This window comes from Pagrus pagrus (assembly GCF_965226575.1).
Source record: "Pagrus pagrus genome assembly, chromosome: 18".
Lineage (NCBI taxonomy): Eukaryota > Metazoa > Chordata > Actinopteri > Spariformes > Sparidae > Pagrus > Pagrus pagrus.
In genome coordinates, this window is record NC_140202.1 from 14,620,545 (window position 1) to 14,648,490 (window position 27,946).

The 27,946-nt window shown below is 42.5% G+C and overlaps 4 protein-coding genes and 1 long non-coding RNA gene across 7 annotated transcripts; 3 read left to right on the top strand and 2 right to left on the bottom strand.

The window, feature by feature from the left end:
* Positions 1-1,630: 1,630 nt before the first annotated feature.
* ccdc32 (coiled-coil domain containing 32) lies at positions 1,631-4,405 on the bottom strand. Its single transcript, XM_084381334.1, has 4 exons — positions 4,281-4,405; positions 3,739-4,002; positions 2,543-2,696; positions 1,631-2,434 (listed from the first exon to the last, which is right to left on the bottom strand). The coding sequence occupies exons 2-4, from the start codon at positions 3,983-3,985 to the stop codon at positions 2,242-2,244; spliced, it is 594 nt and encodes a 197-aa protein (XP_084237460.1). The 5' UTR covers positions 3,986-4,002; positions 4,281-4,405; the 3' UTR covers positions 1,631-2,241.
* pcmtl (l-isoaspartyl protein carboxyl methyltransferase, like) lies at positions 4,386-7,678 on the top strand. 3 transcript variants are annotated; one of them, XM_084381332.1, is made up of 9 exons: positions 4,386-4,587; positions 4,938-5,058; positions 5,424-5,528; positions 5,676-5,707; positions 5,799-5,903; positions 6,164-6,284; positions 6,365-6,450; positions 6,656-6,825; positions 6,984-7,678. In XM_084381332.1, the coding sequence occupies exons 1-9, from the start codon at positions 4,387-4,389 to the stop codon at positions 6,994-6,996; spliced, it is 954 nt and encodes a 317-aa protein (XP_084237458.1). In that variant the 5' UTR covers position 4,386; the 3' UTR covers positions 6,997-7,678. The 3 variants fall into 3 exon arrangements, with proteins under 3 accessions (XP_084237458.1, XP_084237457.1, XP_084237459.1); XM_084381331.1 differs by having other exon boundaries at positions 7,020-7,678; XM_084381333.1 differs by having other exon boundaries at positions 4,511-4,587; positions 4,933-5,058; positions 7,020-7,678.
* Positions 7,679-8,761: 1,083 nt separating this feature from the next.
* On the top strand, positions 8,762-11,389 carry rpusd2 (RNA pseudouridine synthase domain containing 2). The gene is made up of 3 exons (XM_084381644.1): positions 8,762-9,459; positions 9,825-10,121; positions 10,239-11,389. Exons 1-3 carry the CDS (start codon positions 8,818-8,820, stop codon positions 11,043-11,045), a joined length of 1,746 nt encoding a protein of 581 aa, XP_084237770.1. The 5' UTR covers positions 8,762-8,817; the 3' UTR covers positions 11,046-11,389.
* Positions 11,364-27,763, bottom strand: disp2 (dispatched RND transporter family member 2). Its single transcript, XM_084381641.1, has 10 exons — positions 27,113-27,763; positions 21,909-22,053; positions 21,489-21,766; positions 21,368-21,397; positions 21,151-21,274; positions 20,424-20,539; positions 19,656-19,771; positions 18,671-18,768; positions 18,242-18,400; positions 11,364-17,202 (listed from the first exon to the last, which is right to left on the bottom strand). Exons 1-10 carry the CDS (start codon positions 27,205-27,207, stop codon positions 13,873-13,875), a joined length of 4,491 nt encoding a protein of 1,496 aa, XP_084237767.1. The 5' UTR covers positions 27,208-27,763; the 3' UTR covers positions 11,364-13,872.
* LOC311274180 lies at positions 21,990-27,030 on the top strand. Its single transcript, XR_014624729.1, has 3 exons — positions 21,990-22,094; positions 22,299-22,390; positions 26,169-27,030. It is a non-coding gene; the product is annotated as an uncharacterized lncRNA (long non-coding RNA).
* Positions 27,764-27,946: the final 183 nt, after the last annotated feature.

The following is a 27,946-nucleotide window of genomic DNA, read 5'->3' on the forward strand; positions in this document are numbered from 1 at the left end:
AAATAATAAAGGATTATAGATGTGACATATATACAATTTACATTTTGGTTAGTTTAATAGCGCCATTAACATGGATACATCCTCCACAAAGTGATAAAACAGTGTACCAGCTCATGGTTTTATGGTAGACAGTGGATCAGCCAGCCTGGCTCTTCACCTCCCTTTGCACTGGATATTTTTAACAAGACTTTGGGATATTTTCCAGCCGTGTTTGTGATGACATAACCAGATATTTTAGGCTAAAAAACGATCTTTCCCTAATCCTTATCAAGTGGCTTTTGTGTCTAAACCTAAGCATACCATAAGCACAGTGCTGTCACAACATAAAATTGCAAGTTTAACCTAAACAAATGTGACGTTTCAACATATCTACAGTTTGAAGAAACATACAGTGGCAACATTTATTCTGACAAAGAGGTTATGGAAAAGCCAGAGCAAAGTCAACTGTGTAACAACTGCAACTGCCTGCCAACACAATAAGCTTGACGCCCCATGTTGTTGGTTTTCCTTTAATGTATTGTCTATATCTTGTCTGAGCCTGTGCTGTAACGATCTGCTCATCAGTGCTGATGATTTGTCCGTGGTGAATACGGGTCTTACAGCTATCTTTAATACTATCAAGGAGGCAGAAAAGATGGCCATGGTCTGGTGTTCCTCGCTTTTTGTTATTTTGTGTCACGGAGAAGATTGTTTTCTGTCTTCACATGTGAAGAATCCACTCCTGTATTTCTCTGTCCTTGGGTGATGTTTTTACCTTGCCTGCTCGTTGGTTTTACTACGCAAGCTTGCAATAGAACATTTTCATCTGTGGCACTCACACCATCAATATTTCAATGTCATTCAAAGATCCAGCTTCTTTCCAACATTCATTATTTTAACCTCCTAGAATGGGAATCAGTCCTGGTCCTCTCATTTAGAGTGTTTTGATAAAAGTAATCACAAATGTATAATTTATGCTTTTGGAAACTCTATGAATATAAATTAATAGATATAGAGATGAAAGATGACTACTTTAATATATTATAATTCAAAGTGAAACTAGGGCAATAAGGGTTAAACGGTTGGTGAAGCTCTTTTTCTCAGGGGACACCACAGCTGGGTTTCTGTATTAACACCTTCCAGAAGTGGAAATTACATTATAATCAAGGATGGGTGCCAATCAAATTTGAATTCCCTGCCATCTTAATCAGACCTGTTACACCAAAGCACAGCTCTGTGAGGCCTGGAGACTTGGCAAGTCACTAATTCCACTCAATGAAATAGTAATAAATGGAATAAAGATCCTCACTTTATGACATTTTATTAGGTTGAGATAAGTGGCCGAATTGTTTCTCCACTTGAAAGAATATTGAGAACAAATTTAATTGTGTGCTGCAATTTGATTTCACACTTTCAGTCCTCAGGGTCCTGAGACAGACGGGAAGGTAATCAAGGAGTTCCCAAAGGTTTTCATGTCCAGAACATTACACATTAGAAAAATGAAGCCATGGTTGCTGTTTTTCAAATGAACTCCGATTAAGAAGATTTTACAATGGCTCGATTCAGAATAACAAATCAAAAAATCTAGCTCAAACAAATGGTCTAATACAACTCACAACAATTCACCCAAGGAGAAGATAAATAAACTGAATCCATTCTACTTGTTTTTATTGAAACATGGATAAAACTTCAAGATGTAAAATCAACATGGCAAAAATAAAGATGTTAGACAATATGTTACAATATTGATGGAATATAGTCCTACTCTAGACGTTAACAATTTTTAAAAAACGGAAAAATAATGTCTCTGCAAGATAATGCATTGCTTACATCATCAGAGTAATTTACAACACGATACTGCATGTGGTCCTTCATTAGCCTTTCATTGTATTTAAAGTAGAGAGTCATTTTTGTAACTGATATAATGAGGTCACTTAACAGTCTAGATGCAAATTTTACTGCTACAGGACAAACAAGTGTAATTTCAATTTTTTAATTATATATTCTCATGGTGTGATTTGGCTGAAGGGATGAATAGCAAGGACAAAACACGTGTGACTGAATAAGTACTTAACACTCAGTTGCTGGGGATACAGAGGATGATGACAGGCTCTAATTTCCCCTCCGACCGCTGTTAACAAAAGCTTTGGCCATAACACTGCTGTGACATAACGCAGCTCAAAATGAGCGCACGGGTAACAAGTCACCTCTACTGAATGTGAGCCTGATTAGTTCTTTTTTTCAGCATTACTATTTTAACACTCATTTCTCCGGGCTGTGAGTATCGTCTTCCTCTGTGTTGTGTCGCTCTCCCTCGGTGTCCTCGTCATCGTTCTGTGTTTGGTTCGGCTCAGCTGCTTCCTTATTCTGGGGCGGCCTCAGAAGATATTCAAGCTCTTCTGCGCTGATGGCCACCTTCTCAGGAATCAACCACCTCTTGAAGTGTTCAATTGCACTGGGGAAGGGAGGAACACAAAAACATTTGTCTATTTCAAGAGGTCTATTTCAAAGCAATGTGTATATAACAAGATAATCTTCAATCTTTCCTTCCTTCCCATCATACCTCTCGTCCATGTCGCCGCCCTGGAAGAGCTCTGATGTCTGGGCGTCGTGCAGAAATCTATCCCAGCATTCTTTCTTAGCTTGAGACAAAGAACGCAACATGTCCCTGGAGGTCACATCACTGGACTGGCCCTTGAGTTTCTTCAGGCGGTTCTCTGCACCAAGATGTAGACAGATGAATATAGAAATAAATGTATAATTACAGTTTTACTTGATTTTGAAATCTCCCCCAGGTAATGTGTGCTGTGTGAACCATTCGCTGTGAAAGACTGTGCAACTGCAGAACTGATCCAAACAGCCATAATGATGGGCAGAGATCAAGCAGCAACCTGGGGCTGAAAGACGGAACCAACATTGAAGTACCAAAAACTGCAGTTTCTCAAATGGCCACTTAAGACTTGCTCCAAGAGCGACTCAATTCCCATAAGAGCCAATGTTAATGCCAGACTTTATAGCAGAAATAAACATGATTACAGCTTTAAAAAGAAAACGGTTTTTGTCTCTACAGCTTTATTATGTGTTGACCTCTTTTCTCAATCCATGAAGAAGTCAATTAGTCTGGGGTTATAGAATTATTTTCATGATTTATTAATCTGTTTTCTCAGTTTAAAAAATGTTTAGTACAAAATGCTCCATCACAGTTTTTAAAGCCCAAGATGATGATATTAAATTGCTGAAATAAAAATAATTCACCTTAATTAACAGCATAGGGACCATCACCGTGATGCGATATATTTTTAATGAGTGTGGCTAATTTTTAGACCATTATCTAATAACCCAAAACGCACAAGGGTCTGTTTATCCTCCCGACTCTGCTACAGAATTTCAGTCAGGGAAACTGTCTTCATCACCTTTTCTTTCTTTTTTGTTAATCGAACAGTGACTACGCCAAACTATTTGATAAGATGATTGGGATGTTTTACTAGCATTTGGGATCATTTATAAATAAGACGAATGGCAAATGAATGGACTACATGTGGGGAAATCTGAAAAAACCTCAGCTACAACCCTGATGGAGGTGAAATGGCTAGAAACATTTGGGAAATAAAGCATGGTACGCAGGAGAAAAGTTTCATCTTGATGGACTTCTATCCCTACAATATCCCCTAAAATTTTAATGAGAAGGATGTATGATGGATGCTATAATCCGAGCTAAATATCAGGAAGGGGGTAGAGAGAGAGGAAGGGTGTCTGCACCTAAACTGGCTATGTAGATCTCAGAATCCTCCATTGGTTCCCATTTGGCGCTGGAGGAACTGGTGTTGGTCCCATTTGACAGTCCATTGACCTGCACTTCGACTTGTGCTGCTGGCTGGAATGAGTCTTTAAACTCCGGGTTGTTCTCTGGGGCTGCTTCAGTTTGCCCATCCGGCAGACTGGAGCAGATTTCGGTCCACAGCTCCCCGCTGGACCGGACCTCCTGACCGTCGAAGTCGTCAACCATTCTGATGTCGTGACCAGCTAAGTCAGAGCAAATGTTAACGTCAGTTTTCAGCACCACTTAGCCTTAGCCCAATCTTGTTTATGGACCGTTTCTTCACGACACATTAAGATAGACATGTTCGTGATTGACAAAGGAAAACTGCGCAGGTTTTCCAAGTACAGAGGGCAGTCCAAGATTCATTTACATCAACATACTTAAGCAAAATTGGTGTCTAACTCGTTGCACTACTATTTGTATGCATTTCATATCTTCTCCAAACAGTGCGTCATCGTAACACAGTCAAAATGTGTCTTACCTGTGTGGAAATCTCAATATATCTACTGTTATTTCCTCTAATGTATCAATTTGTAGACTGAAGATTAGCCTAGCTTGCTAACTGTGTCCATGATCCACTAGCTGTAATGAGCGACAGCCCACTTCCTTATTTACGTTTATGTGATTGGACGCTTGGACCGCCAATCAAACTGCTTCGAGGTGCGATTGGATGTCTGCGATGTCCCATTGGAGAGGACGGATCTCATTGGCCAGGCGATGTGTCTCGTGGAGGTGGGACCCAGGAAGTTGGTCTCAGCTGGAAAAAGGGACGGTGGCGAACTATTAAGGTAAAAACAAAAAGCTCTGCTGACCTCTGTCGAATTATTTTATTTGTGAGTATTTACCATTTTAGCACTGATATTAGAAGTGACAACTGTTCAGTGATGTTATCTGCTTATAATGTGACGTTAACTTGTTAGAATAGCCGTTTGTCAGTTCGCTGGCTGACAGTCAAGTTCACTTTAATATGTGAAGAATTTGCTCTGCTAGATTAATTTCAGTCTGTTTGGTATTAAAACTGTAAGACATTCCCCAAACTGTTACCGTGGTTGCAAAAGGGAGGATGCAACCAGACTGCAGTTATTATGTGCGTGTGTCATGTACTGATGTGTGCATCATGTCACTGCACCCAGTGTAGGAGATGCAAGCAGCGTTGAGGCTGGCAGTAGTGGCAATCCCTATGGGTGTGCTGCTGTCCCGGACCATGGCGTGGATGTCCAGTGGCAAAACACATGCAGAGCTCATCAGCAGGCTGAGAGGTAAAAGGGAGGCTTGAGCTTTGACATTTCAAGGTCTTTGAATAAAAAAAAAACTTTACTTTTTTACTGTATTAGTCATTATGAATTTTACTCAGAAAATAATGGAGGGTGATTTTACCCAGAGTGAAAATGTAAAGTATGGCAAATAATATTTTATGATGCATGATTATCATAATACGAATAGTATATAATTATATCACCTAGCTTTAAATATTGACCCGATGATCTGCTTTCATTCTCATTCTTTTCTTCTTAAAAGCCTTTTTTAATGATTTTTTTTCTTCACATTAAAAAGGTAAGGAGAAAACAGAAACTTCAACATCACAAAGTTCATCCTGCACACATTACACTCCTTTCTTTACCAGATCATGGGGTGATCCGCAGCGACCGAGTGTTTGACGCCATGCTGGCTACAGACAGAGGGCTCTACTCTACAGATTATCCTTATGCAGACTCTCCTCAGTCCATCGGTATTCATTCTAGACACTCTTTATAGACACATACACACACTTGCACATCAGTATGGCAACAGATATTTCAGTGAATCCATGGGTGTTGTAGAGTAATAGCTGTTTTCTAAATGTACATTGTGACTCTGTGTCATTTTCCTATCACAGGCTACAGGGCGACCATCAGTGCACCACACATGGTGAGTAACAAACACTGAACTGTGCTGATATGTAATAGAAATCTTAAGATGAACTATAATTCACTTATGTACACTTATGCTGATTTGACAGCATGCTCATGCTTTGGAGCTGTTAAGTGAACAACTAACTGAAGGAGCATCAGCACTAGATGTGGGTTCAGGAAGTGGATATCTCACTGCCTGCTTTGCGAGGATGGTAAGTTCTATTTAAACTTAACACATTTCGTACCAAAAAAATATTATTACTGACTAGATATTTTGCACTGAAGTTGGTTAATTAAAGCTGCAACGATAAGAGGAAAATTATTGAAACATTTATATCTTTCAAGCAAAAATGTCAGAAACTAGCTGGTTCCACCTTCTTAAATTTAGGGTTCTTGGTGCTCTGGGATGCTCTGGGAAAGCTTTTAACATTTAAAAGAATAAACAATAGCTGAATTTGTCTGTTGTTTGTAGACAGGACCCAGTGGGAGAGTGGTTGGCATTGAACACATCGACGAACTGGTTCAAAGGTCAATAAAGAATGTGCAAGGTGACGACCCAGAGCTGCTCACATCGGGACGCATCAAACTTCTTGGTGAGTCAGGAGCGTCTTTCAAATTTAGACGTTGAAACCGCACAGCTGCAGAAGACTAAAAAAAGTGCATGTGTCCACAGTGGGAGACGGAAGACTCGGCTTCCCAGATGGAGCGCCGTATGATGCCATTCATGTTGGTGCTGCAGCAGCTACTGTTCCTAAGGCTGTAAGGACACTTACATGGATTGCTTGGATTTTTCATGAAATATAATTGAATAGAATAGAAAATAGAGATTGTGCACACAATGAGTTGAGGTTGAAACACATTGCAGTCGGCGATATTGATTTGTGGCAGACAAAAGTGTCTCCATTCTGGCTGACAGAGCTGAATATGCCTCATGAAATTCCTTTTTTTGCCCTTTCTGTTGAAGCTCTTGGAGCAGCTGAAGCCCGGTGGGCGGTTGGTTCTCCCAGTGGGCCCCGATGGTGGCAGTCAGGTGCTCGAACAGTACGATCGGCAGAGTGATGGGACCTTCCTCAAGAAAGCTTTGATGGGAGTGGTTTACGTCCCGCTGACCGACAAGAGGCATCAGTGGCCTGGGTACTGCACAAAAATATCTATCACTTTTAAACCAAAATCAGTGAAGGAAACAAAAAAAAACCTTACCTCCATTAGGTGTAAACTCCATTCATTAATCACATCCACCTACATCCCTTAGCTTGCTCCTGGTGATATCCATGCTATCCCTCTCTCCCCAGAGGTGAGCTCTGACTGCAGTGTGGTTGCCCCTGCAGGAGGTGGCGTTGGTGTTGCATCTCCGGGGCCCCCTAGCACTCCCCGTGGTTTCACTGAGCCCCAGACTTAGCGGCCACCTGCCCCGCTGGGTTGTCACCTAGCAACGTACAAGGAGGATCCCTCTCTGTTTGCCAAACCAGATTGTCTTCCAAGGGTACTTAAACAGTGACCGGAGGAGCGACCACCGCTGGACTGATGACCTTACTCCCAGAATCCTTGGAGTCAGTTGTGATGACTCACAGTTTTGTTTGTGGATAAGTTAGTGAAGTTCGGCAATAGGAAAAATGCAATAACAGCATGAGGAGCTTCTAGTTTGTGTCCTTCTGGATGCTTGAGGGAAATTCAGATGTTTGTTAATGTATGAATTTGTGTGTAATCTAATTGGAATGCTTTAGTTATGAATGCAGTAACATATAAAGACAGTACAAGCCAAGGGATATAAATGAAAATTCAGCAAAATAACAAAGTAATATATTTTTTGTGATAAAATCTTCTTGTTACTGGCTTCATTTAGTGTATGTGCAGGATGTGTGTTGTTGACTTTGTTCCTGTAGGCAAGAGGAGTGCCAAAAATGCATCAACTGAGGCACTTAATTTTCTGAAACCGTACAAATATTGATTTATGTGTACACTTTAATAATAAAATCTACTAAATGGATACTTTGTTGTTTTCATTATTCTACCGAACATGAATGCATCAGGGTCAGGGAGAGCTAGGCCGAGGAAGGATTTTTTTATATTTTGAATTAGATTAGGACAAAATGTAATTACATCATTACTTTTATTTACAAGTATTTAAATAAGTACTTTCAAAAATGAAATGTAATAAAGACAGACTGCTTCAAGACTTGGCTGATTATCTGGGCCGATATTCAGCATTTTTCTGATTATTAGTGCCCGTAAGATCAGTTTATTTTGAAATGTGCTATTTTGGCTTTGATGCTGCATTCTTCCTCCGTCTGCAGTCACCACTATCAATGGGTTGCACGTCACAAGTATTAGCCTATCATCACTGAATAATCAGAACTTGCAAAGTAAGTAGTAACTACAATTATCAAATAAATGTACTGGAGAGGAAGTATAAAGAAGCATAAAATAAATGAAAATACTGACGTAAAGTACTTCAGAATTGTACTTACAGTAGGTACAGTGCTTGAGTAAATTGCTTTGTTACTTTCCATCAGTAGTTATTCTAAATTCTGACACTTAGATTTTCATTTTTACTGCAAATGTGTGCATATCAGTTCGTAATATTGGTTATTGGTTCCTTAATTACTTAATCTCTATAGGTCATCATTTGATCCCTAATGTGTCACAAAATGATACTATATCCATGATCAAAAAGTAGCACGGAGGGGACAAATCTTTAATTATGAGTCCCCTTCTCATGATAAATTAATAATGATCCATCATAGCCAGTACTTTTATCAACATTACAAGACATATTACTCATCATTTTTTTACTGAATCATCATTGATCAGCAGTTTCAACATTTTCACTTGTCACATTTCACATCAAAGATTTAAAAAAACAAAAACAAATTGGGATTATGACGTCAACCTCATATTATTTTATTACCCTTGAAATATCATGAAGGCATATCTTGTACTTGTAGCATCACATGTAACTAAATACACATTATGAACAGCTGGTGGCGATAATGCTTCGGGAAGGAGGTGATTTGCGCTTGAGGTCAAAGAAAAAGTGAGGTTTGAACTACACATGTGGTTGGTTAGACTACATATCTACGTCATCACTGGGCGACTTAAACGAGGAGGACCTCTAGCTTGAGAGTAATGCACGTGAGTTTGTTGGTTAGAGGCTTGATAAAATGTCATTTTCCGTCTTTCTTTCCGAGTAAAGTTAACAGACGTGTCAGTTATAAAGTACGACACCACATTAGTTCATGTTACAGCGTTTATCGTCCTCTGAATCCTTCGTCACGGTGTCAACACAGCAGCTCGGCGATGGAGCAGGCAGCCGTCGTCACTGAATCACCGGCGGAGGTAAACAGCTCGGTGTCAGAGGAGAAACCCGCGGAGAAAGAGGCAACAGAGACGGGCAAACGCAAAAGCGACGAGCCGGGCGAACCCGAGGCAAAAGGCCGAGGGAAGAGGCGGAGAGGAGCCGGCGGGAAGAACCTCCGTCGGGGCGAGAGATACATCCCCCCTCCGCAGAAGAGGAACCCGGGGGTCAGCTTCAGCCAGGAGCACTTCGACGAGACCTCCTACTACTTTGATGGAGGCCTGCGAAAAGTGTGTCCGTACTACTTTGACTTCAAGACTTACTGCAAAGGTCGGTGGATTGGGAAAAGCCTCCTGGAGGTGTTCAAGAGTGAGTTCAGAGCCGAGTCCATAGAGTACTACCAGGAGGCTGTCAAGGAGGGTCGCATCCGGCTGAACGAGACACCTGTGGAGGACCTGTCTGTGGTGCTCAGGGTCAGTGTCACCTGTACACATGCATGACTTTATGTCTTTGGTACACAGCACAGTGTTATCATGAGGCAAACATGGCTTAACGAAAGAATAACATAAACAAAAATTACTTAAAGGCACAAGAAATATGATTTTCTTATTTGTGTACGCATCCTGCAAAAAGTCACTGAGCACATACCAATACAAAATCTAAATGTAGTCATAGCTTTGTTTTTGTTTTTTTTGTTGCAGCTCTAACTCTAACGTCTGAAAAATAGCCAGATGTTTAACAACCTTTCCTCTCATAAAGTACTGCTGCAAAATACTTAATCTGAAGGAACAAAACAAGTTCATTTGAAAACGTTTTAACCTCCCCCGACTGTCCACAGAATAATGACCACATGAAGAACACAGTGCACCGCCACGAGCCCCCTGTAGTCGGTACTCCCCTGGAAATTCTGGTGGACGACGGTGAGGTGCTTGTGGTTAACAAGCCTGCCTCCATCCCGGTCCACCCCTGTGGCCGCTTCCGCCACAACACAGTGATTTTCATCCTGGGAAAAGAGCGGGGCATCTCTGAGCTGCACACTGTCCACAGACTGGACAGGCTGACGTCTGGAGTGCTGCTTTTTGCAAGGACACTGGAGATCTCAAAGAAACTGGACCAGTTGGTGCGAGACAGACAGGTATGTTAATTTAAGCGTGCACTTGCACAATAGTGGCAGTAAAAAAAGCTCACTTTTTCCATAAAGTCATTGATATAATTCTCAGAAATGTCCTTTTACATCTGTGCTTTCTAACAGCTTGAAAAGGAGTACGTATGCCGAGTAGCAGGGGAGTTTCCAGAGGGGGAGCTGATATGCGAGGAGCCCATTTTGGTCGTTTCCTTTAAAATTGGCCTCTGCAGGGTTGACCCGAAAGGAAAGGATTGCAGAACCGTCTTCCAGAGGATAAGCTTTAATGGAAAAAACAGCGTGGTCCGCTGTCTGCCCCTGACTGGCCGCACACACCAGATCAGGGTCCATCTCCAGTACCTTGGCTTCCCCATCCTCAATGATCCCATCTATGGGTCCTCAGCCTGGGGGCCTCGGATGGGGAAGGGGGGCCTGGTGGAAAAGAGTGACGAGGAGCTGCTGCAGGCTCTGGTAGAGGAGCATCGCTCTCAGGAAAGCCTTCACATGTTGGATATTCCCGATGATGGGATTGGAAAAGACGCAGAGGATGTGAAGAGGTCTGAGAAAGTAGATAAATTAGATGGCACCTCTGAACCTAACACAAGCAAGGAAATTAATCAGACACAGAATGATACACAGGTGCCAACAAGCAGTGAAATGGTGAATCAGGGCTGCACAGACATAAACCCTAACAATACCCCACTTAAATCCCCAACCAACTCAAACGGAAATCAAACAGAAGCAACTGACTCCACTCCCAAAACTCCTCCAGGGACCAGAGACCACCTGTGCAGTGAATGTAAGCTGGTACGACCAGATCCTACGGAGAAGGAACTCATCATGTATCTCCACGCGTTACGCTACAAAGGACCTGATTTTGAATATTCCACGCGCTTACCTGACTGGGCTAAAGAGGACTGGGTGGAAGCCGACTAGAGCCGACCTTCTGACATGTTTTGCAGACATTTAAAAAAGCCTGAGCAGAAATCCTTTAAGAGGTTTTGAAGGTGAAGGTGGTATAAAATGCATGGAAATTTGTTTTGGCATCTGCTAACCAGGATACTGTTTGATTTTCTTTGGCTCCAAGCTTCATGCCTTAAACAAAAATGGAAAATAGAAATGTTTAAGTTTTAATTTTACTTTGGGAACTGTATTAATGTCGAGCATATTGTTTTAATCTAATTTCATCCCTCTAAGCCTGTGATCCATCTGGTACTCCAACCAAGACATTAAATAAATCAAAAGCCATAACTCTGCAGGAAAATAAATGGTTGATTTTATTTCAGTTTTGTGAAAAATTAACAACATCGACACCTGTACAGAATAGTGGTGGTGACCTTTTAAGTTCTCCTTTTCATTGAAAGCCTGTGGTTAGTTTAATCCGTCTCTAAGGCAGGTTATTCTGCTGAGTGATGTAAAGTGAAGGCTCATTGAAGAGTTGTGATTATACAGTCAAGATGTCAAAAGCAAACAAAAATAACGCTGCTCATAGGCACATTTGACACACAAGTCTCTTCTCATCCAGGTCTGAACCACCATCACTACATACACTAAACATCTCTTAATTAATGTATTTAAAGGACACATCCTTGCACAAAACACACAGTTTGAGTTGTTTCCACATATGAAACAACCTGTTGAAAGACATTTGGCACATGCTGTTCATGTCATAAATACTGTTATTGTAACCGAGACACACAAAATCAGCTGATGTGACATCTCAGCTGTGGGACTGAACGAAGATAAAGGCTCTCTGTTCCTTAAATATTCTGTTAAGTTTCTCTTAAAAGTGCTGCAGCAAGGTCTATGTACAAATAGTGAGCTGTTGAAGCAGTGGCACGTGATGGTACGACTCCTGCTTTAGAAATAAATGACTTCTTTTTAAAAGCTAAGGCATACACTGACATCCATAAATCCTGGAATAGTACGCACCTTAACTCATTAACAGTGTTTTAACCTGCATATAGTTTTATATCTGTATAAGAAACCCTTTTTGCCTTTAAGTATTTTAAGTAAAAATGACATTTTTTGTAGGGATGCACGATATACAGTATATCGGAGCCAATAACTTATCAGCCGGGAAATTTAGACTATTATTTATTATTCCAATAATTAAATTATAGCTAATAAATACAGCCGATAATATGAAGTCAAATTTGCTTTCATCGATTTTAAAAAAGCAGCATCTACATACTCCAAAACAGTAGGTGGCAGTATGTATCTTCTAAGTTGGTTTTCAATCTGCCAGTCTTGCATATCCTCAATAGTAGGACCTTATTTCTGAAAAATATGTATGGTAGCGAGATGGTGTCATTCACTGAGCAGGTTTACACAAAACTAGATATTTTTTTACTCTCTTTACAACAAATGGAGATCAAAAATGTTTTGTCTCACCATTGACTACTGTATAAATCTTTTCCAAAATAAGGTCCTACACCAGATCGGGCAGGACTTTGCCTCTCTGTGCAGCGATTGTTCCACTGTAGAAGGGAGAGGCGAACCCTGGCATTAGAATGGCTACATCCCCGCAAGAAAAAAGGTAGCAACTGCTAGCTTGATTAGGTTTGTGAGCGACCAGGTTAATGTGAAGCTAAACTGCTATTTCAATGTATAGGTTGCTAGCTCGGCTGTTGTTGTAACACACAGATAGCAGAGGGTCGGTCAATGGCAGCTACCAACAGTCGACATCCAGCAATCCATCAGTTAACACAGAGAAGAAGAACAAGCCCAGCATGCTGTTGTCGCACTCTTGACATCAAACTGCTGCACCTGGGTAGAGCCATGCAGCGCAGACCAGAAAGCCAAACATGTCGTCGCCGGTGTTTTACAGTTACAGAGAACAACAAGATTGCAATTTGCAGTACATGTTCCTCAAGGCTTTGGAGCGGAGGGAGAAAGTGTAAGAGTTTTAATACAACAAATCTTTCACGTCACCTGAAAAGTTGCCATCACAACAAAACTGTAAGTTATTGGTTATCTTGTCAGGATCAGCCATGAGAAGCAGGTAATTATCGTGTATCATATCGTGCATCCCTAATTTTTTGGCACAGACACTGGAACAAACGGCATGACTTTAATTTGACAGCGAAACACTAAATGCAAACAAGTCATGACAACAAATGACACATTACTAACTTCAGGTTTCTGGTTTTCCACGTCATGGTCACAAAGGATACTTACTGTACATATTATCGCCACAAAGTGAGAAACCAACTCTCAGTGCAGCGCTCTCTCTCTCTCTCTGCATATCTCCTATTTATCTTTTAATGTTCAGAATACCATGAATGTATATGGCTCATTAAGGTCAATACCAGCATGAAGAGGAGCCAGTGGCTGCTGTCATTACCTAGTCTGTGCAGGTGTTAAAAAGTTCCAGGCACGAAATAAATTCTGCAGCACTTGATGATTTTTGTGTTAAGAACACACTGCAGTCTCTTCAAGTGTGATACTGCTGCAAGGTTGTGGCTGAAAAATAGACTTCCTTCATTGCCAGGCTGAACAAGTCATGCTTTGATTTGACCTTTGGCTGAAGAAACACTCATGCTCTGACCTCATCCATCTGTAACATACACTGTAACAACCTTAGCAGCAACATTAGACAACCATGCTGTCACATGTTACATTTGCAGTTGGCTTATATTTCCTTTGAGTGTTGTACAAAACTAACAGTGAATGCATCTTTTCTAGTTCAGTGATTCCTGTCCCTTTTCATAAATTTAGAGCGATTAATGCACAGTGCTTGCAAAGATTCCTCCGACTTCCCTCAACATGTATCCTCCCGCTGTCCGTCTCTCTTTATCCAAACGTCTGGCAGGTCTGGTTTACTGTTGGGTATAATAACAACTTCCTCACTCTGACTGGTTCGGCCTTTATTGCACGTCTCATAAACAGTTTCTTTCAGTGAGAGACGAAGCGTGTCTCTCTTCCCGTTTAGATGTCCTGGTTGTAACTGAACCTCTTCTTCTCCTTCGTTTTGCTGCGTGTTGGAAGGCCCTGGTTCAATGTCGCTCAGGCACGTATCGTTCGAGTCCTCCAGGCCCTCGCAGGAGCTCTGAGACAGGGAGGAGAGGTGTCCTTTGTTGGAGCGACAGTGGGGATGGAGGCTCTCCTCTGTGGCTTGTTCGTCTTTGCAGAGAGATGGCTGGTCAATGGTCTCCATCGTGTGGCTGATGATGGTCTCCTCTAAGCTGGAAGATGAGGAGAAGGATGTATTGCCCCAGTGCTTCACGCCACCAGACTGACCTCTGCATGTTTTACATAACAGCTTGTCCTTGGCTACGTCTTCCTGTGCCAGGCCTACAGGCCGCAGGGTGTTTTCTTTGTAAGGAGATGAAGTCTGCAGGGCTGGAGGCGCTTGGCAGATCTTATGTTGACGGCTGCACATCTCCTCGCTGTCCCCGTCCATGCTGTTCCTGCCCGCGTCCTTCCCACAGTACTCAATCTCATCAGAGAGCACAGAGGGTCGGTTGGACAGCTTACTGGTGCAGGTGCTGTTTTCAAAGCTGTCGCTCAATCGATAGGCCAATGGCTGCAGCTCGTACTGCTCCGGCCCTCGGTCTCCGCCTCCTCCAGCTCCAGCCTGTTTCTGTCTCTGCGGATGTTGGTGGTTGGGGTAGAGATAGCCACCTGCCTCTTTGTCATAACTCCTCCTCACTCTAGATCTGCCAAAGGCTCCGTTAGCAGCCGAGGCTGACGAGGAACCGGGCTCCGCTGCCGTGCCATCCGCGTGATCTGAAAAACACGGCAGCGTGATCGTTCCACAATTTTTCTGGGGTCCAAAAAAGCAGCAAAGGGACTGAAAAAAGAAGGTTGCGAATCCACATGCTACACATTTCACCAAAAACAGGAAAATCCCCAGTTTTCTGAACAGCAAGGCCGTGGCAGGCAACATGATGATCCCCATGGAGAAAAAAGCACCAGAAACTATTGCTACAGGACATCCCATCCTTTTAGTGGCGTGTGCTACTTTCCCAATTCTGTCTGAATGAGGAGCCAAGCTGTAGGATATGCAGTAGTTCGCAATAAAGTCAACTGAAAGCCCTGCTGCTGATGAGATAAACAGAGCCTCGATGCCGCTCAGCTGCCATTCAAGAAGAACAAGGAGGCCGACAGTGACAAAAACACTCCCTCCTACGGCTACAGTCCCGTATATGCTCAGTGGAATATTCCAAGTGGTTAAGAGAAGCAAAGCAAACGTGAGAGCGACCGAGAAGCCGGCCACGGCCAGAGTCTCTGAGCTCAGAGACTGCTGTAGGTCAAAAAGAGACAGATGACTGATGAACCATCCGTTCTCCAGCCCTTGTGGCGCCCCTGATATTTCTCTGTTAAACCACGTCAGGATTTCTCTGTGGAAATGGCTGGTTCTGCTGAAGTTGAAGCTGTAGAGGTATGTGGTTTTGAATGCCAACACGAGGGCAGCGACCGTGCCATCTGGCTGGAAGTACAGGCCTCCGCTGTGGGCCAGATGGCCCTCGGCATACCTCTCCGCCAGCATCATACTGAGGCAGTTCTCAAAAACGCTGGGAGGGTAGGGGAAAGGGATGTCGTTACAGCAAAAATGTAGGGAGTCATCACTCTCTGAGCACCGTCTGACAGATACCCAGTGTATTAGCTGCTCCACCAGACAGATATTTTCTGCCATAACATCTTTATCCTCAGGTGACGGTGGGGAATAAAAGCTTTGGTTCTGAACACGTCCACATAGGTCCCTCAGCCAGACCTGAGCATCTGGCTGGCTCATGTTAAAGTATGGGTCGAGAACTAAAGATCCATTGCTCTTGGGGTTAAAGTGATCCCCGTTATCAGTTGGTTTGACGCCCCAAACAAGCATTAATGTAACAGGTTTATCCTCTCCATTCCTCTGTCTCTCAAACATAAACATGTGACGATACTCTGCGTCGTATCTCTCAAACGGGTGACTGGAGCGGAAAAGCTGGGCGACCCTGCTGTCTAAGGTGGGCAGCTTCATGCCTGGGTCAATGCAGGACATGTAGGTGCCCCCTGCAGCGAGCACTGCGAACCAACACACCCAGATGTACCTAAACTTCACCACTCCGCAAGGCAGGATTTTCATAAATAGTAAGTTGGAAGTGTCTGAGAGACCCCTCTTTAATTCTCTCAGCTTCTGCCCGAGAGTGAAGAGACACCTCTTGCGCGAGCTTGTATCCCAGAAGCCGCCGGTGTTTTTGGAGCAGCATGGTTTCCATCCCTGCGCCGCTACGGATGCAGAGGATGCTTCTGTGTAGCGCTCACGTAGTATGAAAGAGCACGGCAGCCACACCAACGCCAAGATGGAGCTGATAAATGAGGCGGTGCCTAGATAAACAGAGAAACATCTGATGGCTGTGATGCTGCTGAGATATCCAGAGAAAAATGCTGCACTGGAGGTCAACCCTGACGCTAAAATCAAATAGCCCACTTCCTGCAAAGCTCTGTTTACTCTCTTCTCCAGGGAGGCGGAGGGATTCTGGGATAGCTGCAGATTCCAGAAATCAGCGAAGATGAAAACCTGATTGGAGCAGCTCCCTAAGAGAATAAGAGCTACCGAGAGGTTAACCAGAGGGAAGAAAGTAAGGCGGAATGCTACTTTGTAGAAGAAATAGGAGGTCAGGAGGGAGCCTGTGATTGCTATTGCAGATAATGCTACTATGAAGAGAGAGTGGAGATAAAGAGCCATAGTGAAGAGGAGAGACACAACAGCTAGGACAGGGTAGACCGAATCTCTTGCCAGGTAATACTTGAACAGCGTCTGCTTGATGCCAAAGTCCATGCCTGTGATAGTCGTATTATTGTGTGTAAGATCCCTGCCTTCGAGACTTTTCATGTACATCTCCATCATGTGTTCTCCTTTGTCGACGGGTAAGAACAGGAGGCTGTACTTCAGTGTAGGGATCTGGTATTCGACAGTCTGCGGGCCAAGGAAGTCTTTATCAACCAGGAAGTGAAGGATTTGGAACACCACTCGGGATTGTTTACAGCGAGAAGGGACAGAGGAACAGCCGCCATGTTTGGGTCTCTCGACACAGGATTCCACTAGATGTCCTTCATGATAGTACGGAGCACATTTCCGGAGAAGGTTCAGAGACTCAGACACCTGGTGTGAAAGGGAGAGAATGACAAAAGCCTTCAGACACCTATACCCATTCAGTGCACCCCAGAGTTATATTAAAATGAAGTTGCATGAGAAGATCGATACCACTCTTATGCTGTGCCAATGTTTACAGGGGGTTATATGCCTGACTAATCATTGGCTGGGACCAGCTTCCAGGCAATCAGTCGAGACTCCAGGAAGTCGCTGTTCCCAGCCAACAAATAGTCCAGAACAAAACCAGGCATTAAACAGCCAACTGTCATTTTCACACCAAGGTTTGTATACAGATTTAACCAATACAACTTGTTGATTAGTGAACTTTAGAGGATGAAATTTGTAACCTTTGGACGGAGCCAGCCTAGCTGTTTCCCTATGTTTCCTTTTTCTATGCTAAGCTAAGCTAACCAGGCAGGTGCCAGTGAAGCTTTATATTTACTGTACAGACATGAGAGTGGTATCAGTCTTCCCATCTAACTCCTGGTGCGAAAGCCGATAACTGCATTCTCCATCAACTCAGAGTAAAAAGACTAAGTCCTCGAGACTCTGGGGACTTAACGAGCAACATTAGCTACAGTAGTGCACAAACTAGCAACCACTTGAGGGGGCAGATGATTTGAACAATAGCGGTGTTGTGACGTGAATGCAGTGGAAGAGGGGGATAAAATGTGACATTTAGTCATTGACTGTTATCAATAAAACCTTTTAGCTGTAGCTGCACTACAAAAAACTCAATATAACTTAACATATTCAATGTTTATTCAGTTATTTTACAGAAAATTGAAAAGCATGTCTACAAACACCTAAATGAGCTTGTAAATGCAAAATGAAAATGTTTAAATCTTAACTGAAGGTCTTCTTTTCAGCTTTTCTATGAGCAAATATTTTTAGGTATTAGATTTTTGTTTCAACAACATGCTGGTTCACTTACTGTACAGTGTAAGATAGACTTACTGTACAGTCTCAGATAGACTATTACTTGTGTTACAAAAACTTTATGTTTATAATGTGAGTGATTGTTAATGTTTTTTAAAATCTGCTGTACCTGGTGTGAGGTGAGGCTGAGGCAGCACGAGGCATTAGTGAGGACAGCCAAGTAATTCCCCAGAGACCAGCTGGGGCAACAGCCGCTCCTGGACGTTCCTTCAGCCTCCCCCCTCACATGCTGCTGGCACAGGTCCTGGAACTGAGCCTGGGAACGAATCTGCATCAGACAAGGGAAATATTTTTTGAACACATGCCCAGTTTTGAAACAATTCACAAAAAATGAATTCATTTTAGACGAGGCAATGCACATAAAGTAGTGTTTTTAATTTCAGCAGGGCATTTAAATTTGGGTTAAGTCTCAAGGCGTTGAAGAGAAATAGAAGACAGAGTGAAATCTGACAGAAGCTGATGACTAAAGAGATGAAGAAATGAAGCAAAAGGCAGAAGAGCAAAGGTGAGACGGAGGGCTGAGTAGATCAGAACGAACCCTGGATTGCTCCATCTCACACATGGCGTGGATGGCCTTCAGACTCCACAGACTGGCTGAGTTCTCTGATCGAAACACCAACTGAGCCAAACGCTCGCCTGCATGGAGAGGAACAGATGGATTCAACATACAGGAACAAGATGACCAGCTGTGAATCAGCACTTGACAAGAGTTAAAGGGACAGCACATCCTAAAATCAAAAATACATATTTTGCTCTTCCCTGTGGTGCTATTACTCCATCTAGATTAATTGGTGTGAGTTGTACGTTACGTCTGTCTTCTCATAAATATAATAGAACTAGATGGCACTCAGCTAGATGGATAAATCACCCGACAGGTAAATGTGTATGTTTCATTTTGGGGTGAATTGTCCCTTTAAGTCTTGGGGTTTAAGTTAAGGTAAAACTCAGCGAACAACAAACTCATTTTCTGTTGTATCCTGCTGTCTGTGTAGAATAAAAAAACAAGTCTCATAAAATGAAAACCTCAAAGCTTGGAATTACTAATAAATCCATTTAGCTTTCTGTGCTTTTATAAGACAAACAGAAGTCTTTGATCTAACAGCACACGATTTTAAGTAGAGCTTAAAGGAGAAAATCTGGAAAATCTGTCTTCTTTGAAGCCACTCAATAAAAGCTTTTATTCACGTCTTTGTAGTATCCCGCTATTTTTTGTGAATTTGCATTCAACCAAAAAGCAGTCACTGTTTTCATCAGTTTGCTGAGTGTTGATTAATCCTCTACAGGCTGGAGGGCTTTGCCTTCAGCTCTCAGTGCTTACATACTTGTTGAAGTTGCTCATAGGCACGTATCACATTTACACTGTTTTATTAATATTAACATTTCATTGTCTGCTCTGCTGATTATGCTGGAGCCAGCAGTGTTCCCTCCTAATTTTCGCAAATGTGCAACACAAATCTACAATAAGGATTACGTTCGTTATTTTGATTTAATTGACAGGGATGAACCGATCAGCACTGACCCACCTGGAGAATCACAGAGGAAGGTTTCTGGAGATGAATCTCTAGCCAGCATCCTCTTGGTGCGAGGCCTGGAGGGATTCTGACTGCCGCTGCCGTCTCCGCTGCCAGCAACCCCAAAACTAGCACAGATAGATACACACACACACGCATGCAAATTCAACCCTTATTAATCACATTAATTTTGTTCCAAATGACACAAAACTGGTGTCACGTTTAAAGAGGAAAAAAATGCTTTTGTTGGCCACTTGGGGGCAGTGTTACAAGCTGCGAACACTACACTGACATATTGTCACCTTTTAAAAGTTGCTTATGACAAATCCAGTTTGTGTCCACCTGATAAATGTTTGTCCAGTATTTCTTTTAGCTCTGTTTTTGGCCTCCACCATCTGCTCAGGAAAATATGTAGCCTTTTAGTTGCTTAATTCTTCACTTTATTCTCCAGGTGGTGACTAACTTGTCTGCCTGTTGTGTTGGGCAGGTTATGTATGGTTGATTTATCAGAGCGTATATATTTTTGCTGAAAACATCCACCTGCTGCAGCCATAAATGACGCTGGTAAGAGCAGTGAGAGCAAGAAAACCAAAACAATGAGCTTAAACATGCCAAAAGGCGTCTAACAATTGGAAATGAACTGAGAATTAGTGCTGACATCAATAAACACAGTCATTTGATCATTGTTAATATAAAAGATATCGATATGGAATGTGGATATATATATTTACTGACTGCTCATGCTTCATTAGTACGTTCTTATCTTAACAGTATGCTGACCTTTTGCTGAGCTGCTGTGGTAAAGGAGACAGAGTTTTCCCCGGGCCTGTGTTCTCCTGCAGCTCGGACAGGCTGGACTGGCGAACTCCAATGTACGTTCCCCGAGGCTCAAAGCCCTGAACACAGAGCACACACACACATAGATAGACATCAAAGCTAAGACACAGTGTTGACACTGGTGCCCATCAATGCACTGCAGCAGCTTACTGAATGAATTAGCATAATAAGTAGCCAATGTTGTTCTGAACTGACAGAGAAAAAAAACAGCCTGAATGAGCTTGTTTGGTCGACGAGTGTTTGATGTTATCCCCACACTTACAATGCAGAAACCCTCGTGTAGCCCTTCTTATGACTCATCCTTAATGATGCATTGTTGTGATTCACGTGTTGCATCTCTAGAATAATGTCTTAATCAGCTTTTATCCTGAAAGCATGCATCTCAAAGGTGAAAAGATGTATTTAATTAAGATGACAGCGAGTGTGATCTTATTCAGCGCGGTTCATTGGATCGGAGATGAGACTGAAGGAAAGGGGTACGGGTGAGATCATCAGTCTTTATGGAAAGAGTAATTAACATTCAGCCTGAGGTGGTGAGGGTGCTGTGTATTGTAGACTTGACAGAGGGGTGACAGCAGAGACACATGCGCCTCAGGATTACATTTTAGACACTGTATGTTTTTGTGTACGTGTTCATGACTGTGACTGTGTCTGTGCGTCTGAGACTCACCAGCAGCGGGTCAGAGAAGTCTGGCAGTGGACCAATCAAGAGTCCAGCCAGTGAGCATCCCAGCAGCAGCACAGCACAACCCACCATCACTACCAACGGGTAGTCCACTATCACCTGAGAATATCTGCCGAATAGAAAACCACCGAAGAAGAACATTTAAAATACTGGATTAGCAATACCTCTGGGTTTTAAAGCGAAAACTGATTTCACTACTCACTTTCTAAGGATGCAGTAGAGTCCTCCATCCCTGTAAATAAAACAAAACGTCATTATACAAATGACTCAACACAACTTTAGGACGGTGGCCACAAAATGTCTAACTTTTCCTTTAAACGCACCTCACTGTCACCACATGTCGCTGCGTCGGTTTCTGTGTCCCACTTTCATTCGACCCGTGCAGCCAGTGACATCTCACCGCGCCACGATGAGACGTCTGATGAGCAGAGCCACAGCCATGTCCCACTTTCACCACTACACCTGCTTCGCCGTGAGGACCTGTTGTGTTTGAATGACTGTCGTGGCAGGTGTTTGCTTTGATTGGCCCGTAATGGCTGCAGTGGGGACATTTTCTAGGCTGTAGTGAATCGTAAGCTCCAGATTGAGGACCGCGGGGGACCTAGAGAGGAAACAGAGGAAAATATTGAAGAGTGCCTGCCAAACTTGGATTTATCTCTAACATTTTGAGACACTGACGCTGTCTTAATGGATCCACAAACATTTATCCTAAAAGACAAACAGCACAGTCAGCTCAGACATACTTGGTGGTACAGTTGGCAGGAGGACGAGGGTCTGCCGAGGCTGCTGCAGCTGTCACACAGCTCCCCTTCAGACTGGATGACTGTCAACTGGGCCTCAGTGGCACACTCACTGTCAGGAGGGCACAGAGACAACGCTGGGATCTCACTGAGGAGAAGAAGAAGACAGACAGGAGGAGTGGAAGATGGGTGAGAGGGTGTGAAAAGATAAATAAAAGAGAAGGGAAATGTAAAAAATATGGTAACAGGAGAGGAGAAGTGATTGACAGATAAGCAGGAGAGGGGGAAAGCTCTGATAAGTCGAGGGTTCAAAAGTTCAGTATGAAACAGTGCAAATATGCAGAAGGGAATGTTTATAAAACTTAGGCATAACAATCTGTCTCCCCACCACAGGCTGACTGACATCTCAGTTACTCGACTGCATTCTTTGCTTGGCTTCACCTCATATTCAACGGAGAATTGAGCAGGCCGGCAGAACTAATGAGGTAAGGAATGGATTTCTGGCTACTGGAAGTGAGGAGGCCCAATTAAAAAAGAAAGGAGGCAGGAAGAGGGAGAGATAGAGTGAGGGACTGTTTTCGCATCGTGTCACAGACCCCATTATTAGAGAGGTTGGTGGCTGTCAAGGAGAGATAACATGAGACTGAGTGAGGACTCGTGGGTAATGGTAGCAGTCAGGAGGACCCTGGAGAGACGAGTGAAATGATACGTTTGTCCTGTCTATATTTGCAAAGTATTCTGTTCTCATTCCTACAGTGTGTGTTGCAGGCTCACTTTTTTAAAACTTGGTTACTTGGATACAGTATATATATACATATATATATGTATGTATATATTGAGCCACACCGGCTCTAGGGATGACAGTGGTGGTTGTTTGGCCCATTACTTTGGTCCAGCCTGAAATATAACTTCAGATCAACGTGACACTTTGGTTCCTACTGACTGTTGAACCTGGGATCTTGACCTTTGTGGTTGTAAGTGAAATGTTTCAACAACTATAGTATTGATTACCATAAAATTTGTTACAGACATTCATGTCCCGGATGAACTGTGATAACTCTGGTGATTATCTGACTTTGTATCTAGCATCATCACCATGTCAAAATTAAAATGTCTAGTATATTGGATTCAAAATAAAATTCCTGCAAAACCAAAAAAACCTTCCCTTACATCTTGAATTTTTGATCCGTGGAGGTTTCATACGTTTATAAATTTTCTCAAGCTGAGAAAGGTGAAAATCTGTAACATCATCACAATGTAAATATATGAGCAGAGTGGGAACTTGCGGGCAGGGCGAGTGAGAGAAACTCCACTGTGCATATCCAGAAATAGGCGCCATCTTTGAATTCACTATCTTTTTCTATTTAATAATAATAAGAGTAAACATTATTCCTGCTAAACATTAGTGTGTTAGCATGCTTTTGGTTCAAAGTACAGCCTGATGGAGCCACTAGCATGGCTGTAGACTCCACTCCTTTCCTACTGTATTAATATATTCTGGAAACAAATGTATGTCCTGCAAAATGCACCAGTGTATTAAAGGCCCTAAACCCCACTGATTTGTAAGTGCTGGGCTTCAAAATATCATTCAAACCTGCAGAACTTCAAAGTGGGAGCAAATGTGTATAATGTATAATAATGTAGGAAAAGATGATTTTTTACATAAACCTAAAGGAGGAGATTGTATATTAGGGGTTGAATCTGACTAAAGTCTTGTTTCGCAGTCCAACAGAATAATTTCTCCCGTTTTATTGAGCGTTGCTTTCCAGAATCTTAATGTTAAGACGTGTTAAAGTCTCATTATAGAGTAAATAAATAGACCGAACTGAGCTGCTCAGTAATGCTCTAGCTGTGTCTCACTAAAGGGGCCACGAGGTCTGTGTAGTCTACCACATGCTTGTTTTTCCACAGTAGACTGGATGCAACCGCACTTCCTGTCTTGTCACCGTGGCAACGGAGTAAGTCAACAGAGTCTAAATGACCTCACACAGGTTTATTTGCATCCCATAATAAGGCACACAGATGATGTGCAGCCTGTTGAATCGGTGGTACACAGTAGCAGAGAGGTTATGGAGCAGCTTAGTGGTGGAGCTCAGTGTTTTGTCTCTGTATTACAATAAAAAGTGTAATATGATCTAAATAATAAATAGCTCACAGTGTACTCAGCAGCTCTCTCTCACATAGCAAATGTTTACCATGTAGTTTAGCCTCGAGTGAGTGAGTAAATACACTCATATAAAAGGTACAGTATTTTTATTGCTGTGGCATGATAAACTCCATCCAACCAGAACTCCATATTTTAAATCATTAGTGGGTAGACTGTAACCTGTGCCTGGCAGCCCCCTCTCTACAGGGTTCAGGATAATTGTTAGCATTTAAGCCCGTTACTCCTCTTTGATGGGCACACACACATGAGGAGAGCAATTTGTGAAACTCATCAATATTTCAGTGGATGAATACAAAAATACATCCAGGAAGGTGTCACCGTGCCGCTCCCCACACCCGGGAGAGAAAAAGGACGCTTATGCTGTCGCTTATGTCAGAATGACGTCAGAAATGTGAGAGACATCCAAACAACAAAGCTGAAACAAAAGTTGCTCCCTCCCCGTCGCCCTTAACTCTGTGTTCTTAATTTGTGCCGAAAGGATTGTAATTAAAAACAGCACATGAAAGAAAATGACTGATTTATGTCTATGACAAGCAAGACGCCTAATCTCTCTTTGCTGGAAGGATGTGAAAACCCTCTGTTGGTTACTGGCTTAAGGAGCTCTCTGGATGCCTAGTCCTTGAAATAATGACACACTCGATGAAAAGAGAAATCAGACAAATTCCTTGAGGTTTGGAGTCCCTTTCTTTCATTCTTGGAGAATTGTGATCTTGGGGAAGCTCTGGACACTTTAATTCGATACTTTCATGGAAATGCCAGTGTAACTCCTATGTTAACATCCAGTCTGATGCTGGGTAGTCCAATGTGTTTATCAATGCTGTCGCCATGTGTTTGTTTTGTTTTCGCTCTTTATGTTTTTGTCTTTGTGGGTGGAGGGTTGACATTGTTATGAACATTTTATGTTTTGTTTAAAGGTGCACTATGTAGTTTTGCAGAAGAGAAAGATCATCACTTCGTTGATTTTTTTCATGCATAAACAAACTAAACAAACAACCCCTTTGTTTTCATGACTGAATAAACAAACTGACCTTAAAGGACAACACAGTTTTATACTGTTTTACTTTGTTTATATTTGGTGGACCCTGCCACCTTTCTAGCTTCTGGGGACCTTATTTTCCTCTGAGAGCAGCTTGTTTATTCAGTTATAGAAAAGATAAACATTTCTGAGTTTGTATTAGTACCTCATTAATATTGTAAAATATTAAAATTCTGAGTTTGTACTTCTTATGCAAAACTACACAATGCCCCTTTAATGTATTTTTGTGATTTGTGAATTGCCCAATCAAAACTCAGTGAATACATGCTTATATATAAATGTTGCTTTCTCTTTTTATTTTACATAACGTCTGTTGCCAGGTCATTAGGTGCTAAAATTACCTTATATAATACAACAGCTTTGACATACTATTGAGGGCAGACAAAATATTAGAAACACCTCGCACTATTAAGCATTATAATTCAATAGCATCACAAACTACAGCTTCAAAAATGACAAGAAAGATTTATCAGCACAGCACTAAAACATTTTAATTTGAAAAAAAGAACATTATAACCTTCACAAAGGGAAGTGCTGGCCTCTTGTATTAGACTGCTGTATCTTAAGCTAGGTGGACCTGACAACGACTGAACGTATGCCGTGCCTGAAGCATTCAGAAAACCACACTGCCTTGAAAATGTTACTCAATTAAGTGAAACTAATCAGTGCAGACAAAATGGCCCCTCGGGGTGTTTCACAATTCTATATTCTATCCGATAATTACTGAAGATGAGTTATTGTGCATTTTAGTGTTGTAGTTGGTCGAGGTGGACATTTTTACTATACCATGCACACTGTGATTCATTTTATTACATCCTCCTTTGGTATGTAATTAAAGTTGTTTATTAGATTCATTTTATTTCCTTCTAACTGTGGTCCAAACTAAGTTTCAGCTCATTAAGTTAATCTTATGGGTACTAATTCAAGCTGTAACAACAGCATTAAAGGACAGCTTCAAGGCATTAAAAAGACTCCAGCAGGAAGAATAACAAAAAAATCTAACAAGCTTAAGACAGTCAGCTTTCACTACTCTCCCCTCTGTCTCTTTCCCTTTCTGCAGCGCATCTCTTTCATCAACTCTCTGGCTGCCAGTCAGTGTCGTGTCCTCAAACATCTCCTAAACCGCCAATCACCCACACGTACGCATGAAAAAAAGGACAAAAGCTCAGGCTGCGTGCAGGGAGGCAAACTGTTAACCTTCTTAAAAAGAGAGCTGGTATCTGTGGGGGCGTTTATTAAGAGGAAGAAGACTTGAGGGGTCTGCCCTCGAGATATAGGAAAAGAAACCACCAGAGGATCCTTGTTGGAGAGACAAAAACGTGGCCTGTCGCTGCTGAGCCAAAGGATGGCAGGCCTCAGCTGTTTCCAGCCCGACTGTCATGTTTGAAGCCCCTTGGCCATTTTTATATGCAGCAGCAGAGTGAGTGACGGGGTGACATCAGTGACCCAGAGAAGCAGGAGGCTGATGACACTGAACAGATCTCACAGAAGTCAAATAGAGTGTAACAGTGACAGAGAGAGAGAGTGGGTCGTTTGTGTTGCTGCATCAAAGGCAAAAAATGATTTTCCCTTTTTTTTTTTACATGATGTTAAATCAAAGGGACTAGCTCTGGTTAGCATCTCCCAAACGTACTGACATGCAGTGTGATCTTGTGAATTAAAAGAGGATATCTGACCTGGAAATGTAAGAAAATAAAAGTAAGTTTGACAGACACACATGACCATCTCTTGGTTTCACCAGCAGTCAAACACAATCAGGAACGAATGCTGCAATAATGTTGTAATGGCAGTTCTAATAGTGTAATGGGGGAAAAAAAGAGCAGCAGTAATCATATCCAGTGCATTATCCCATTGTCCACAGCTGGATTGAACAATACTCACATCGGCCACCGGAGGGTAAAGGCACATCCACGTCTCCTGCTGCAAATCTCAGTTATTTTCCCACAGTAGTCAAGTTACACACTCAGCACCAGAGATAACCACACGCAAGGAAAAACAACCCACCTCTGGCAAGCCTGCTGAATTTCCCTTTCATCTGTGGGAGACTCATCCATCACTATCGCATCCGTGCTCTCTCCTATTCTCGAGCAAGCCTCCATCTCCCTCCCGAATCCGCTCTGAGACTCAATCTGAAAGAAGGCAATTATGAATGTTGCTGTTATTTCATGAATTGGGTCCGGCAGCCTCCATCTGCCCAGTCTGAGTCCACGAGGATCAGAGGTGCGGGCTTGTTTCTGAGGCTGCTACTACAGAGCAGCACCGGGGCTCTTTGGGTTAATCTGCCCCGAGCTGCGCGCTGATTGGCGGAGCCGCCGTGATGCTGAGGACGCTGCCTGGTCGCTGTCCAACCGGCCGCGGTGCTGGAGCACTAAAGTGACGGATAGTATGCATCAGTGGCTGCTTAATTGGCTCGGGCTGCAGCTACATCTGCTGTTTAATGTACGTTATGAAGGTGCGCAGACGATGATGATGGGATCAATTACAACAGGCACTTCATCGGGACCTCCAGCTGCTGATCACCACGGTGCTGCACACTGACAGTGACCTACATATCAACCGAGGAGCCGAGATCAAAACGTCAAAGCAACGACCCCCAGTTGCCTTTATTTAAATCAGTTTATAAGGAGGAGACTGAGATCATCATTTTTTGAATCGTTTAGTTGAACAAAAGCACAATAAACACAAATTCAATAAAGAAGAGGCATTTTTATTGAGCTTTTATTGAAGCACAGGTGGTAAATGCATGTAAGTATCAAACTGAGGGTTTAAAAGTCTCAAGTGTGCTCACTTTGTGTTTTTTCATGCATTATTTCAGTAACAAGAAAGAAGAACTTAAAT